General features: G+C 40.6%; 1 protein-coding gene across 5 annotated transcripts; it reads left to right on the top strand.

Moving 5' to 3' along the window:
- Positions 1 to 3,591: 3,591 nt before the first annotated feature.
- Positions 3,592 to 12,089, top strand: LOC143497909 (E3 ubiquitin-protein ligase TRIM35-like). Of its 5 annotated transcripts, none has more exons than XM_076993537.1 (8): positions 3,593 to 4,166; positions 4,773 to 4,854; positions 4,996 to 5,475; positions 5,805 to 5,900; positions 6,011 to 6,241; positions 6,525 to 6,547; positions 6,847 to 6,965; positions 9,357 to 12,089. In XM_076993537.1, exons 3-8 carry the CDS (start codon positions 5,071 to 5,073, stop codon positions 9,911 to 9,913), a joined length of 1,431 nt encoding a protein of 476 aa, XP_076849652.1. In that variant the 5' UTR covers positions 3,593 to 4,166; positions 4,773 to 4,854; positions 4,996 to 5,070; the 3' UTR covers positions 9,914 to 12,089. The 5 variants fall into 5 exon arrangements, with proteins under 5 accessions (XP_076849655.1, XP_076849652.1, XP_076849653.1 ...); XM_076993538.1 differs by having other exon boundaries at positions 3,593 to 4,237; XM_076993539.1 differs by lacking the exon at positions 3,593 to 4,166 and adding an exon at positions 4,291 to 4,664.
- The last annotated feature ends 230 nt before the right edge of the window (positions 12,090 to 12,319 follow it).

The following is a 12,319-nucleotide window of genomic DNA, read 5'->3' as shown; positions in this document are numbered from 1 at the left end:
AGAAATTCAAATATTTGTCTGAATCACACAGACCAAAAACACTGGAAAAGAGTGATTCCTAACCTGTTTTTCAACTGAAGTGAAGACATTTTTCAATGCTCCTGTTAACACAATCCTTAATGTGTATCCTTTATTCAAAAGATGAGAGCGATAAGAGTTTTGCATTTAATTACGTATCAAAGCGATAAAATGAAGCCAGTGGGAAAGAGGAAACTGATGATATGCAAATGTTTCTCCAAGAAACAAGACCTGCTCACAGAGAGAATGTCACAGGGCCGAGGGCCATCAGAGGATTTGCATCATGCAAATCAGACATGAACCCGTCGAACACACGGACATTATTTCTTACATATTTTGTACATCTTTCATATCTTACCTGGTTAAATTCAGCTGTCAAATCCTTTTTTTCTTAAAAAATTCTATAAATTATCCGAACATTTTTCCTTGTCTCACAACCAGAGCATATTCAGTGTAAGTTCTTGTTTTAAGTCTAAAGTGCGTCTCTCAGTGACGTCTGTGGCTGGTGTCTTCTGTTCAGATGTCTTCCACTTCTACACTGATGAAGATTTTATAGTACACAAAGAATAATCCCACCTCATTAGATACATCAAACTCTCTGGCCAACGTATAGGGACTATTATTAGGGAATTTATTAAGGAGTTTTATAGGTGTGTGATTAGCGAATGTAGCCCATCTGATGGTATACACATTTATTAAAGAGTTTTATAGGTGTGTGATTAGTGAATGTAGCCCATCTGATGGTATACACATTTATTAAGGAGTTTTATAGGTGTGTGTGTGATAAGTAAATGTAGCCCATCTGATGGTATACACATTTATTAAGGAGTTTTATAGGTGTGTGATTAGTGAATGTAGCCCATCTGATGGTATACACATTTATTAAGGAGTTTTATAGGTGTGTGTGATTAGTGAATGTAGCCCATCTGATGGTATACATATTTATTAAGGAGTTTTATAGGTGTGTGATTAGTGAATGTAGCCCAGCTGATGGTAAACACATTTATTAAGGAGTTTTATAGGTGTGTGATTAGTGAATGTAGCCCATCTGATGGTATACACATTTATTAAGGAGTTTTATAGGTATGTGATTAGTGAATGTAGCCCATCTGATGGTATACACATTTATTAAGGAGTTTTATAGGTGTGTGATTAGTGAATGTAGCCCATCTGATGGTATACACATTTATTAAGGAGTTTTATAGGTGTGTGATTAGTGAATGTAGACCATCTGATGGTATACACATTTATTAAGGAGTTTTATAGGTGTGTGATTAGTGAATGTAGCCCAGCTGATGGTATACATTTTTTAAGGAGTTTTACAGGTGTGTGATTAGTGAATGTAGCCCATCTGATGGTATACACCAGGGGTACTCAACTGGCGGACCGCGGTCCGGATCCGGACCCGAACGCAGTCCTGTCCGGACCCAATCTCATTCCTGATTAACTGGATACGGACCAAAACAAAACCGTAGCATTTATTTCAGGGCTATTGAAAAAACACTCCGTCACGAGTGTTCCGTTTGCCACCCCCCGCGCAACAACTTACGTTCGCCACCCCGCTCAACAACAAGCCTGCCTGGTTGACGCTTCGCGAAAATGACGTAATCGCTGTGGCTCCGCGTGTGCGCGAGTGTCTCGCGCGCTGTCGGTTCGAGAGGTCGTGCATCTCTCGAATTTTGTAACTTTGCGCCGCGCTTCAGCGCAATGAACAAAGTCACGTTTTCAGGGTTCATACACCTTTATAAGGTGGAATTAAAGCACTTGTACGTCACTTTCAAGGTCCATTTCAATATTTCCCAGCATGTTAAACATAATTAAGTTAAATATTTATACATATACTCGAAATAATTCGCTTTTTATCACATTATTTAATGGTTGTTTATTTAAAAAACGCCCAATCTTCACGTCTTCACGTTCTCTCATGTTTCGTCCTGGAATTACAAGAGGCTCGTATTTGTTAACCTAATACAAGAGAACTATTCAGTCAGACAGCTATTTGTTGTGAAACCAAGTAGTTACAATTTCAAGCATTTTAAAGTACTTTAACCTAAATTCCAGCACTTTTCAAACCTGAAACATATAGCAACATTAAAATTGGTCAGGTAAATGTTCATTCCCCTGTTTTGAGGGGTGTTTCTACCACATATCGTTTCGGACAAAACGCCTATCGTTTCGGAGAACACTGCAGTGACGCTCGCGAAAGTATAAACGCCTCCACCGTTCGCGCACCGTACCCCCCCCCCCCCCCCCCCCCCCCCCCCGCTCAACAACTTACGTTCGCCACCCCCCGCCGCACCGGACCTCAGGGCACAGGTATCTGCCAAAATTGGACCGCGGACAAATTTAGTTGAGTACGCCTGGTATACACATTTATTAAGGAGTTTTATAGGTGTGTGATTAGTGAATGTAGCCCATCTGATGGTATACACATTTTTATTAGCCATCTTCTATCCTGTTCATCACAGGTCCTCTGACCACAGGAACGCTGTAATCTGTATATGAATGAGGTGAATTAGGTGGTCAACATGTACACACACACATAGTTGTTGTTGATGCGGTAACAAGGAATAGCAGGTTTTCTGGAGCTTTAGCATGTCTGTGTCAGTATTTAGCATGTCTGTGTCAGTATTCAGCATGTCTGTGTCAGCATGTAGCATGTCTGTGTCAGTATTTAGCATGTCTGTGTCAGCATGTAGCATGTCTGTGTCATGTAGCATGTCTGTGTCAGCATGTAGCATGTCTGTGTCAGTATTTAGCATGTCTGTGTCAGCATGTAGCATGTCTGTGTCTTGGCTGCCATGCCAAAACTATCCATTGATGAAGAGTTGGAAGATTATCCACTGGGAACATTAGCAAAAGAGCAATCGTTTGAGACTACTCACCTTCAAGGTGTTTCCAACAACAAACGTTTCTAATGAAGAGGCCAGCGTGTGTGTAATAGTAGGAAATGATTTGAAGTGGTAAAAAATGGTCAAACAAACAAATATTCTACCAGACGCCGTTTTGATTAACCTTTTCATTATAATGTGGCACTATTTATTTCTACATCATTGTGTCGTGGGCGAGCTGAAGGATACGCCCTCTTATTGACACAGGAACTTTCTGTTTTCCTTCGGGACCGTCCTCAGGGCCCGGATCAGTGCATAGCGCTTCGTCTAAGTCGTCTTGTACATCCCACCGGATGAGATTTTTTTTTTTTTAAATACGTTCAGTTACTCCGTCACCCTGTGTTTTCTTGTGGATCTGAGATAGAGCGTCCGCCTTGGTATTCTTGAAACCGGGTCTGTAAAATACTGTGAACTGGAAGCGAGAAAATAATAAAGCCCACCTTGCTTGTTGTTGATTTAATACTTATAATATAATTTTATACATTTTGGAATTTGGTCATGTAAAAAATCATAAAATATTTATTTTTTCCGACGATCGAATTCCGCAGTCAACCGGCGAAAAAGTGATGACCCGCGAATTATTTTTCCCATTAATATCTTATAAAGTCCCGTGAAAGAGTGAATTCACAAAAGCTGAAGTGCAAAGTGTCGCAGGATCACTGTGACATAATACAAAAAACAAGTATGAACTAACCTACAACTGAGTGCAAAATAAATATTAAATTAACAGCAACATTAAAAACTGTACATTCAGATGAAAATATCAACTTAAATGTGCAATCAAAAAGAAAACGTGAGTGTTGGCAGTGCAAACGTGAATCACCTCCTTAGCAACAGTTCTCTGGGTGACAGTACATTTAGTGAACAAATCAGAGAATGAACAAGAGCTTTCATTTCATGAACGAATCAGAGTGAACGAGAGCTTTCAGTTCATGAACGAATCAGAGAATGAACGAGAGCCCTCAGTACAGTTAACGAATCACTGAACGAACCACTGAGCATGCGCAGTTCCTCCGCCTCCAGATTCGCGGTTGATTCGGCGATTCACAGACCACACTGCAGTTCCCCTGCCGGCCTGCAGGGTCGCTGCTGAGCTCAATTACTGAACTGAGAAAAAAACGAATCAGCTGAGGAAGTGATTCGATTCAGTTCGTTCACTCAAATGTTTCGTTCATTTGAACGAATCGTTGGCGAACGACACAACACTAGTGGACCAGTCCATCGGTTTCGTCCGAAGAGAAAGTGTTTGGCGTGCTGGTGAGTCTACAGAACCTGTAGTGTTTGTAAAGATCGCTAAAACCATTAATCTTCCAAAAACGGACCTGTGTGTAAGTGTGTTTATTACTGTTACAGATACTAAGTTGTAAACAGATGAATGAATGTTTAGCACGGTGGCGCGTATTGAAAACGTGAGTGGTGAAGTGGAAACAAACAAATGTTACAAAATGGCGGTAGGCTTCCCTGCATACTGTAACAAATATGAATTCAATGTTATGGCAAATGGTGAGATGTGGAATGCTTAAACCGGGTAAACAGAGACAGCAAACGGGAGTGTAAATGCAGTGATACTCGCACAGTAGGTCAGCTGAAGTTTTAAAAATGCCGGCAGATAGCTGCGCGCATGCGCGAATGACTGGGTGTTATGCGCTTGCCTAAGCGTCACGTGGTGTGTGACGTAGAGGGGGTGAGACTGGTGTAAGGCTGAGGGGACAAAACAGTGAAATAGGGGCAACAATTGTGGACCATGTTTTACATGTAAGTCATGGTCTCACAATGGCTGAAGCTGGTCGTTGGGTGCAGCTGAATATTGGAAGAACAACTGTGTCTTCATACTTTTTCAACTCCTTTATTTCTTTACAAAAGCTCCTCCTCCCTGTACACACCTACCTGTTTGAAGAAGTAAATCTTGGAGTGACACACTAGTCTTTATTAATTCTGTGTTCAGGTGAGTTATAAATATTATGAGAACCTCTTAACTCTGGTATTTACTTCTTTCTGCCTTATTTCTGAAAGGAGTCTAAACTCCCTCAGCTGGATAAAGGACTACAGTGACTGATTCTCTCCTGTGCTACTGTGTTTATTACAGAAGATCTAAAAGTGAAAGTGAAGTTTGTACAGAAGGAGACATTACAGAGAAACAGCACAGCAGCTGTTGGAGGAAATGGCTGCTACAAACATTCTGTCAGAAGAAGAGTTTTCATGTCCTGTGTGCTGTGACATCTTCAGGGATCCTGTTGTACTGTCATGTAGCCACAGTGTGTGTAAAACCTGTCTGCAGCAGTTCTGGGAAACCAAGGGATCTCAAGAATGTCCAGTTTGTAGGAGAAGATCTTCAAGAGACGATCCTCCCTGTAATCTTGCACTAAAGAACCTGTGTGAGTCTTTTCTAGCGAGCAGGAGTCAGAGATCTTCAGCAGGGTCTGAGGTGCTCTGCAGTCTGCACAATGAGAAACGCAAACTCTTCTGTCTGGAGGACCTACAGCCTGTGTGTGTGGTGTGTCAGATTTCAAAGGCACATAAAACTCATGACTGCCTTCCAGTAGAGGAAGCTGTGTGTCACTTTAAGGTATGAAATGTGCACTAATGCTTTAACTGTAATGTTTTTCCAATGTTTACAATTATCTTGAAATATATGTTAGACAGGTTAGATTAAATGAGTCAGATGATGAGATTTCAGACAACTAAATCAGACCTTCATTCGCCGTGAAACTTAATATAGATAAAAATATTGATATACAATCTGCTACGATATATCAAACATCTCCATTTTATATTAAAAGGATGAAAAGGAATCAGTAATCACGCCATTGTGTTCAGTCGTTGTAATCTCCTATACAGATACAGTGATGAATCCTGTAAGACTCACACTGTCCTCTACTAAACCCATATTTACAGAACAAATTCAAGACCACACTGGAGTCTCTACAACAGCATCTGAAGGTCTTGGAGGAAGATAAACAAGTCTGTGAGAAAACAGCAGCACACATTAAGGTGAAAGGTCACTCTGAGTTCTGAATGGTGCTGTGATCACTGTCCACGTACACCATAATGAAACACACACATTTGGACAGTTTATATTTCCTCATCATCTCCCATTCCAGTATCAGGCCCAGCACACAGAGAGGCAGATAAAGGAGGAGTTTGAGAAGATCCACCAGTTTCTAAGAGATGAAGAAGCAGCAAGAATAGCTGCATTGAAGGAGGAAGAGGAGCAGAAGAGTCACATGATGTGGAGGAAGATTATGAAGATGAGTGGAGAAATAGCATCTCTTTCAGATCAAATCAAATACACAGAGAAGGAGATGGAAGCTGAGAACATCCCGTTCTTACTAGTAAGAATCACTCAGTCTGTATCTCACTTAGACATACGCTCAAAACATGTTAAATACACCAATGTAGAAGAAAAAGAAAATAAATCACTCTGACCACCATCTTTCACTAACTCTCTCTCTCTCTCTCTCACACACACACACAAATGCACACAAAAAAGTAAAATGTTTTGACGTTTGTTTTTGTGTGTGTGTAAGGGTCTTTAGACACATTAATTTTATTATCACATAATGAAAAGGCATATTTGACCCTCGTATAAAGAAAATGTCCCTGTTTCCTTCTCAGAATGTGTCGTCCACATTGAAATTGTAAGTGATCATTATTTCTGTTTGATCTCCATATTGTTACACATTGTGTTTGTGAAATTATTCTGATACATTCAGATCTTCAGTATGTGGTCTGTGTTATTTCAGAAATATGATATATGAAGAAGGTATTTAGGAATAAAAAATATATATTGATATTGACGATGTGCAAACATTTCAAAGACATATTGATGGATTTAATTAAGGATATTTCACATGTTACTTTTAATGTTAAATACTTTGAATAAGATAAAAAATAATCTATTATATTTTAATAATATAATATCTTTATACATTTCCAGTGTTGATCACACCCCAAAGGAACATGAGATGGTGTCAGGAGCTCTGATCAATGTAGCAAAACATCTTTCCAACCTGAAGTTCAGAGTCTGGGAGAGAATGCAGAAGATTCTCCAGTACTGTGAGTTTTGGTGTTCTTTGATTAATTAGAGTAATTCTGTTCTTCTCACAATTAGAACTCTATAGAGAGAGAAACATTAACATTGTGTGTTTGGTACATGAACTATTCCAGTATTAAAGGCTGTATTAGTATAAACAGTGAGGGGGACGACCAGTTGGCTGCTGGTCTGAGAAGAGACAGTCAGTCCATGAGGAGATCTACACCACCCACTCTCCACCTCTACACCACACCACCCACTCTCCCTGGGACATCACCACCTCTACCTGCTCCTCCATCCTGCCTCCTCCCCCATCCTGTAAATAATGAAGATACTAGGGGTCTATAGGAAGACCGGTACCCTGAGTCTGAGCCCCATGAATCTCCATCCCTGAGGGACCAAGCGTGTCAGCTGGGACTCTGCCTTGTCTCTGTGTCTGTCTCTGTCTGTCTCCCTGTCATAATCTTTGTGTCTGTGTATTTTCTTTTCTGCGTCCCTGTCACCGTCTTTGTTTGTGTTTGTCTCCATCTTTGTCCCTGTCTCCATCTTTGTATCTGTCCCAGTGTTGTCCTTTGAGTTTTTGTCCCACCCCCTCAAGTGGTGAATGAAGCAACTTTCTTTACTCGTGTCTGCGTTATTCCGATACGTAAAGGAAACTTCCCCAAAGCTCTGTGATGAACAAAACAAAACGGTTGTTTATTCCAGGCTGTACATGCGATGAAATAAACTTAAAACAAAACTTTCAAACCATGGTTAGGTAGTTCCAAATATATGATGCAGCACAAATCGTAACGCTAAACACGGTAAGAAAACTGTGTTGCTACCAGTATTCTCAAATACTCACTTCTCCCCTAAAGTCAACATGAGCTTCCTGCCCCACTTTGCTCTTAAAGAGACAGTGACCTAATTTCTTCACATAAACAAATGGAGACTGTTGACATTTATATTTACATATATTTACATCACCTCTGGCATCTTAATACTATATTAAACAGCAATATATACACATATGCACCTCTTCATAAAAAAGTTAATCAACAACACATTTACACACAATGCAAAGAAGGTCCTTATGTTTTATCTCCTACACCACTGGTGTTAGTTACTCTGGGAGTAGCGCCCTTTAGTGGGGGAACTGTAACGGTATCTACCCACTAATGAGGGGACACACACACTTCAGTACACAGACACTAATAATCAGTGTTGGGAACGTTACTGTAAAAAAGTAATTCGTTAGTTACTCACTACTTGTTCAAAAAATAACCGAGTTAGTAACTGAATTACTTTATAATAAAAGTAACTCGTTACCAGGGAAATTAACTATTTGCATTACAGTTAAAAAAATGTTATATGCCAATGAATAAGGATTTTTTGAAAAAGCAGTTTTCACAGTCATTTGAAATGAGTAGATCATGAAGGTGTTTAACTTTTGATATTTATTGCACATCCACAGACCAGTGCAGGATAAAATCCGTTAAAATCCTTAATCTTTGAAAAAATAAAATAAGCAAAACAGTTACACTATATAAAGTGCATTTACATCTATCAAATTAAATTAAATTCTCTCAACCTGAGACAACTGGTTTGTTCACAACCGAAGTAAACTTAACAATAAAACCTCTATTCTTAATTCAATAAATCAAATACCCATTCTGGTAGACATTCAGGAATTTCAAGTATTTTCTTAAATAATGTTTATATCGCCACCTTGAAAATGCTCATTTTTCTTCGGCTTGCTCCTGACTCGCCATTTCTGCCTCTTCTCTGTTTGTGTCGTGTATCACTGGTGTGCTTTGTGTAAAAACACTGGCTCTGATTGGCTACCATAATGCTGCTTTAGCCAATCGCTTACTGACTTGTTAAGTTAAACAGGTGTTACACCGAGAACTGTGATCTATCGAGATATGTTACTCTTCACTAACCTGGGCAGCGGTCCGCTCGCATTACTGTTAGTATATCAATATATAGTAACGCACCACTTTTAATGACCAGTAACGTCAACGGCGTTGTAACGACAGGAAAAGTAATTAATTATATTATCCTGTTACTGACAAAATGACGCCGTTACCATAACCGCATTATTGGCAACGTTGCTAATAATACACACATGCAGTGTGACAATCAGTGTAACAGTAACACTGCACTAGTTAAGTGTCACATGTGATACTCAAATAATGAATCCAAGACATGTAGAAATATATTAATGAATAAAACAGACACAATTTCAAGCGTCAAAACAACAAGCACACAAGTACTGCAGGGGTGTGTGGTGAACACACAACATCACCATCACTTCCCTCTTATCAACCTACTGCAGCATTTCACTCAGAGTAAAGGGCCTGCAGTCTGTAGATGTGACCTCATCACATAAACACATGAAGAACATGATGATTCATTCTGTTCTCTCTCCTCAGACCCTGTTACTCTGGACCCCAACACTGCACATCCACGCCTCCACCTGTCTGATGATCTCACTACTGTAGAATACAGCCCACAGAAATCACTGCTTCTTGATAATACAGAGAGATTTGATGAGTGTGTCTGTGTCCTGGGCTCTGAGGGCTTTAACTCAGGGACACACTGCTGGGATGTTGATGTTGGAGACAGTCATTCATGGGCACTGGGTGTAATTAGAGAGTCTGAATGTAGAAAGGGAGAGAGTATCTGGGATTCAGTGTGGAGTCTGGGCTACAATCCGGGCACTTACTGGATACGCTGCCCAGGACAGACAGATCACTACTTCACACCTACAGAGGAACTGCAGAGGGTCAGAGTTCAGCTGGACTGGGACAGGGGGAAAGTGACATTCACTGATCTTCTAACCAGTTCACACCTGTGCACTATAACACACACTTTTACTCACACTGTTTTCCCTTTATTCTATAATTACAATTACTTCGATAATGAAAGTTCCTCTCCTATGAGGATCTTACCAGCAAAGATATCAGTAACAGTGGAACAGCAAAGTTAGTGTTTGTGTATGTATGTATGTGTGTGTATATATATATATATATATATATATGTGTGTGTATGTATATATACAAATATATATATATATACACACACACATATACATATATATTACACACACACACACTGCTCAAGAGAGTTAAGGGAACACTAAAATAACATCCTAGATCTCAATTAATAGTGGAATATGTTGAGAACAAAATAACATAAAATAATCAATGTAAATCAGTATTATTATCCCACGGAGGTCTATATTTGGTATACTCAATGTCAAAGTGGAAAATCTGACTGATGGAAAATCTGACTGATCTGACTGAATCATGACTGATTCAGCATCAGTGGAAATTCCTCTAGACAAGTTCAAATGAGTCTCAGTAGTGTGTGTGGCCTCCACGTGCCTGTATGACCTCCCTACAACACCTGGGCATGCTCCTGATGAGACGGCAGATGTTCTCCTGATGAATCTCCTCCCAGACCTGGATTAAAGCATCAGTCACCTCCTGGACAGACTGTGGTGCAACGTGGCGTTCGTGGATGGTGTCCCAGATGTGCTCGATTGGATTCAGGTCTGGGGAACGGGCAGGTCAGTCCATAACATCAATGCCTTCATCATGCAGGAACTGCTGACACACTTCAGCCACATGAGACCTAGCATTGTCATGCATCAGGTGCACCAGCATATGGTCTCACAATGAGTTTGAGGATCTCATCCTGGTACCTAATGGTAGTCAGGGTACCTCTGGCTAGCACATGGAAGTCTGTGTGGCCCTCCAAAGAAATGCCTCCCCACACCGTTACTGACCCACTGCCAATCCGGTCATGCTGGAGGATGTTGCAGACAGCAGAATGTTCTCTACAGCGTCTCCAGACTCTCTCATGTGCTCAGTGTGAACCTGCTCTCATCTGTGAAGAGCACAGGGTGCCAATGGTGAATCTGCCAATCTTGGTGTTCTCTGGCAAATGCCAATCACCCTGCATGGTGTTGGGCTGTAAGCACAAGCCCCACATGTGGACGTCAGGCCCTCATACCACCCTCATGGAGTCTCTTTCTGACAGTTTAAGCAGAAACATGGATATTAGTGGCCTGCTGTATGTCATTTAGGGGGTGTCTTGATATTTGCCTCTCATTTCTACCTGTTTTCAGTTCCATTTGCACAACAGCAGGTAAAATTTATTCACAATCAGTGTTGCTTCCTAAATGAACAAGTTGGTTTCACAGAAGTGTGATCAATTTGGAGTTACATTGTGTTGTTAAAATGTTCTCTTTATTTTTTGAGCAGTGTATATTAGAATACTTCAATACATGTTTTTTTATATTAGTATCCTAACATTAACTTATCCACACAATGCCGTTTTATTGTTTTAAACAAGTTTGTCATGACATTTTTAATGCCTGAATTGTCAGAGAGATTGATAGAGTGGATTTCAGTTTGTGAATATATGTGAGAATGTGGAACTGATACTGGTACTGACCAATATCTCTTACCATTATGTTAATAATGTTCAGCAGACCAAAGCTATGTTTGAAATGGCAAACTACATACTGTATACTGCACTCAGTATATACTGTATACTGCATACTGGTCCTCATAGTAGTATGTGGCATACTATCCAGGATGGGATAAACCATACTACTGGGTCACATGAAGGTATAAGGAACAGGAGTTTAATGTTAACACAAAACACCCATGTAGACAGCTAAGAATAGCCTGCCACACATTCAGTTCTATGGGTATCCACACGCTAAATACCAGTAGCCCATAAAATAACTGATATTCAGGGGGAGGTGTAACGCGGGGAAGTGTACGCAGTGTGGGCTGTGACACAGCGTGGGCTGTAACACAGCGTGGGCTGTGACACAGCGTGGGGTGTGACACAGCGTGGGGTGTGACACAGCGTGGGGTGTGACACAGCGTGGGGTGTGACACAGCGGGGGGTGTAACACAGTGGGAGGTATCACACAGGGGGAGGTGTGTGAATGTGTTCATTTGGTGTCTTTTTATTTGTGATTAGCTGATTTCCCAGTGTTCACCAGCAGATGGGTTCTCCTCTCTGATTCGTGGTCCTCTTGAGCAGCGGTCACCAACCACCGGGCCGCGGACCGGTAACGGTCGGTGGGTCATTTGGTACCGGGACACACAGAATTGTTATCATCAATGATCAGTGTCTGAGTGATGTTTTATTTTGAAAATTAAAAAAATTGGGATTCTCTTCCCTATTACATCCGTCGGTGCGTCTGGTGAGTTTTATTTTTATGTGCTTTATATTTGTTTTTATGCCAGTCGTATCATTTACCTCGTATTTACCCCCCACACTTTAAAGACCAGTCTGTGAAAATATTGTCTGACGACTGGGAACAACGTACATTTTGTCATTCGATATATAAAACGGGCGGTACATGCTGGTT

Source organism: Brachyhypopomus gauderio, unplaced genomic scaffold (genome assembly GCF_052324685.1).
Source record: "Brachyhypopomus gauderio isolate BG-103 unplaced genomic scaffold, BGAUD_0.2 sc116, whole genome shotgun sequence".
In the NCBI taxonomy this organism is placed as follows: domain Eukaryota; kingdom Metazoa; phylum Chordata; class Actinopteri; order Gymnotiformes; family Hypopomidae; genus Brachyhypopomus; species Brachyhypopomus gauderio.
Note: the sequence above shows the minus strand (reverse complement) of the source record. Positions and strands in the feature narration are given on the sequence as shown.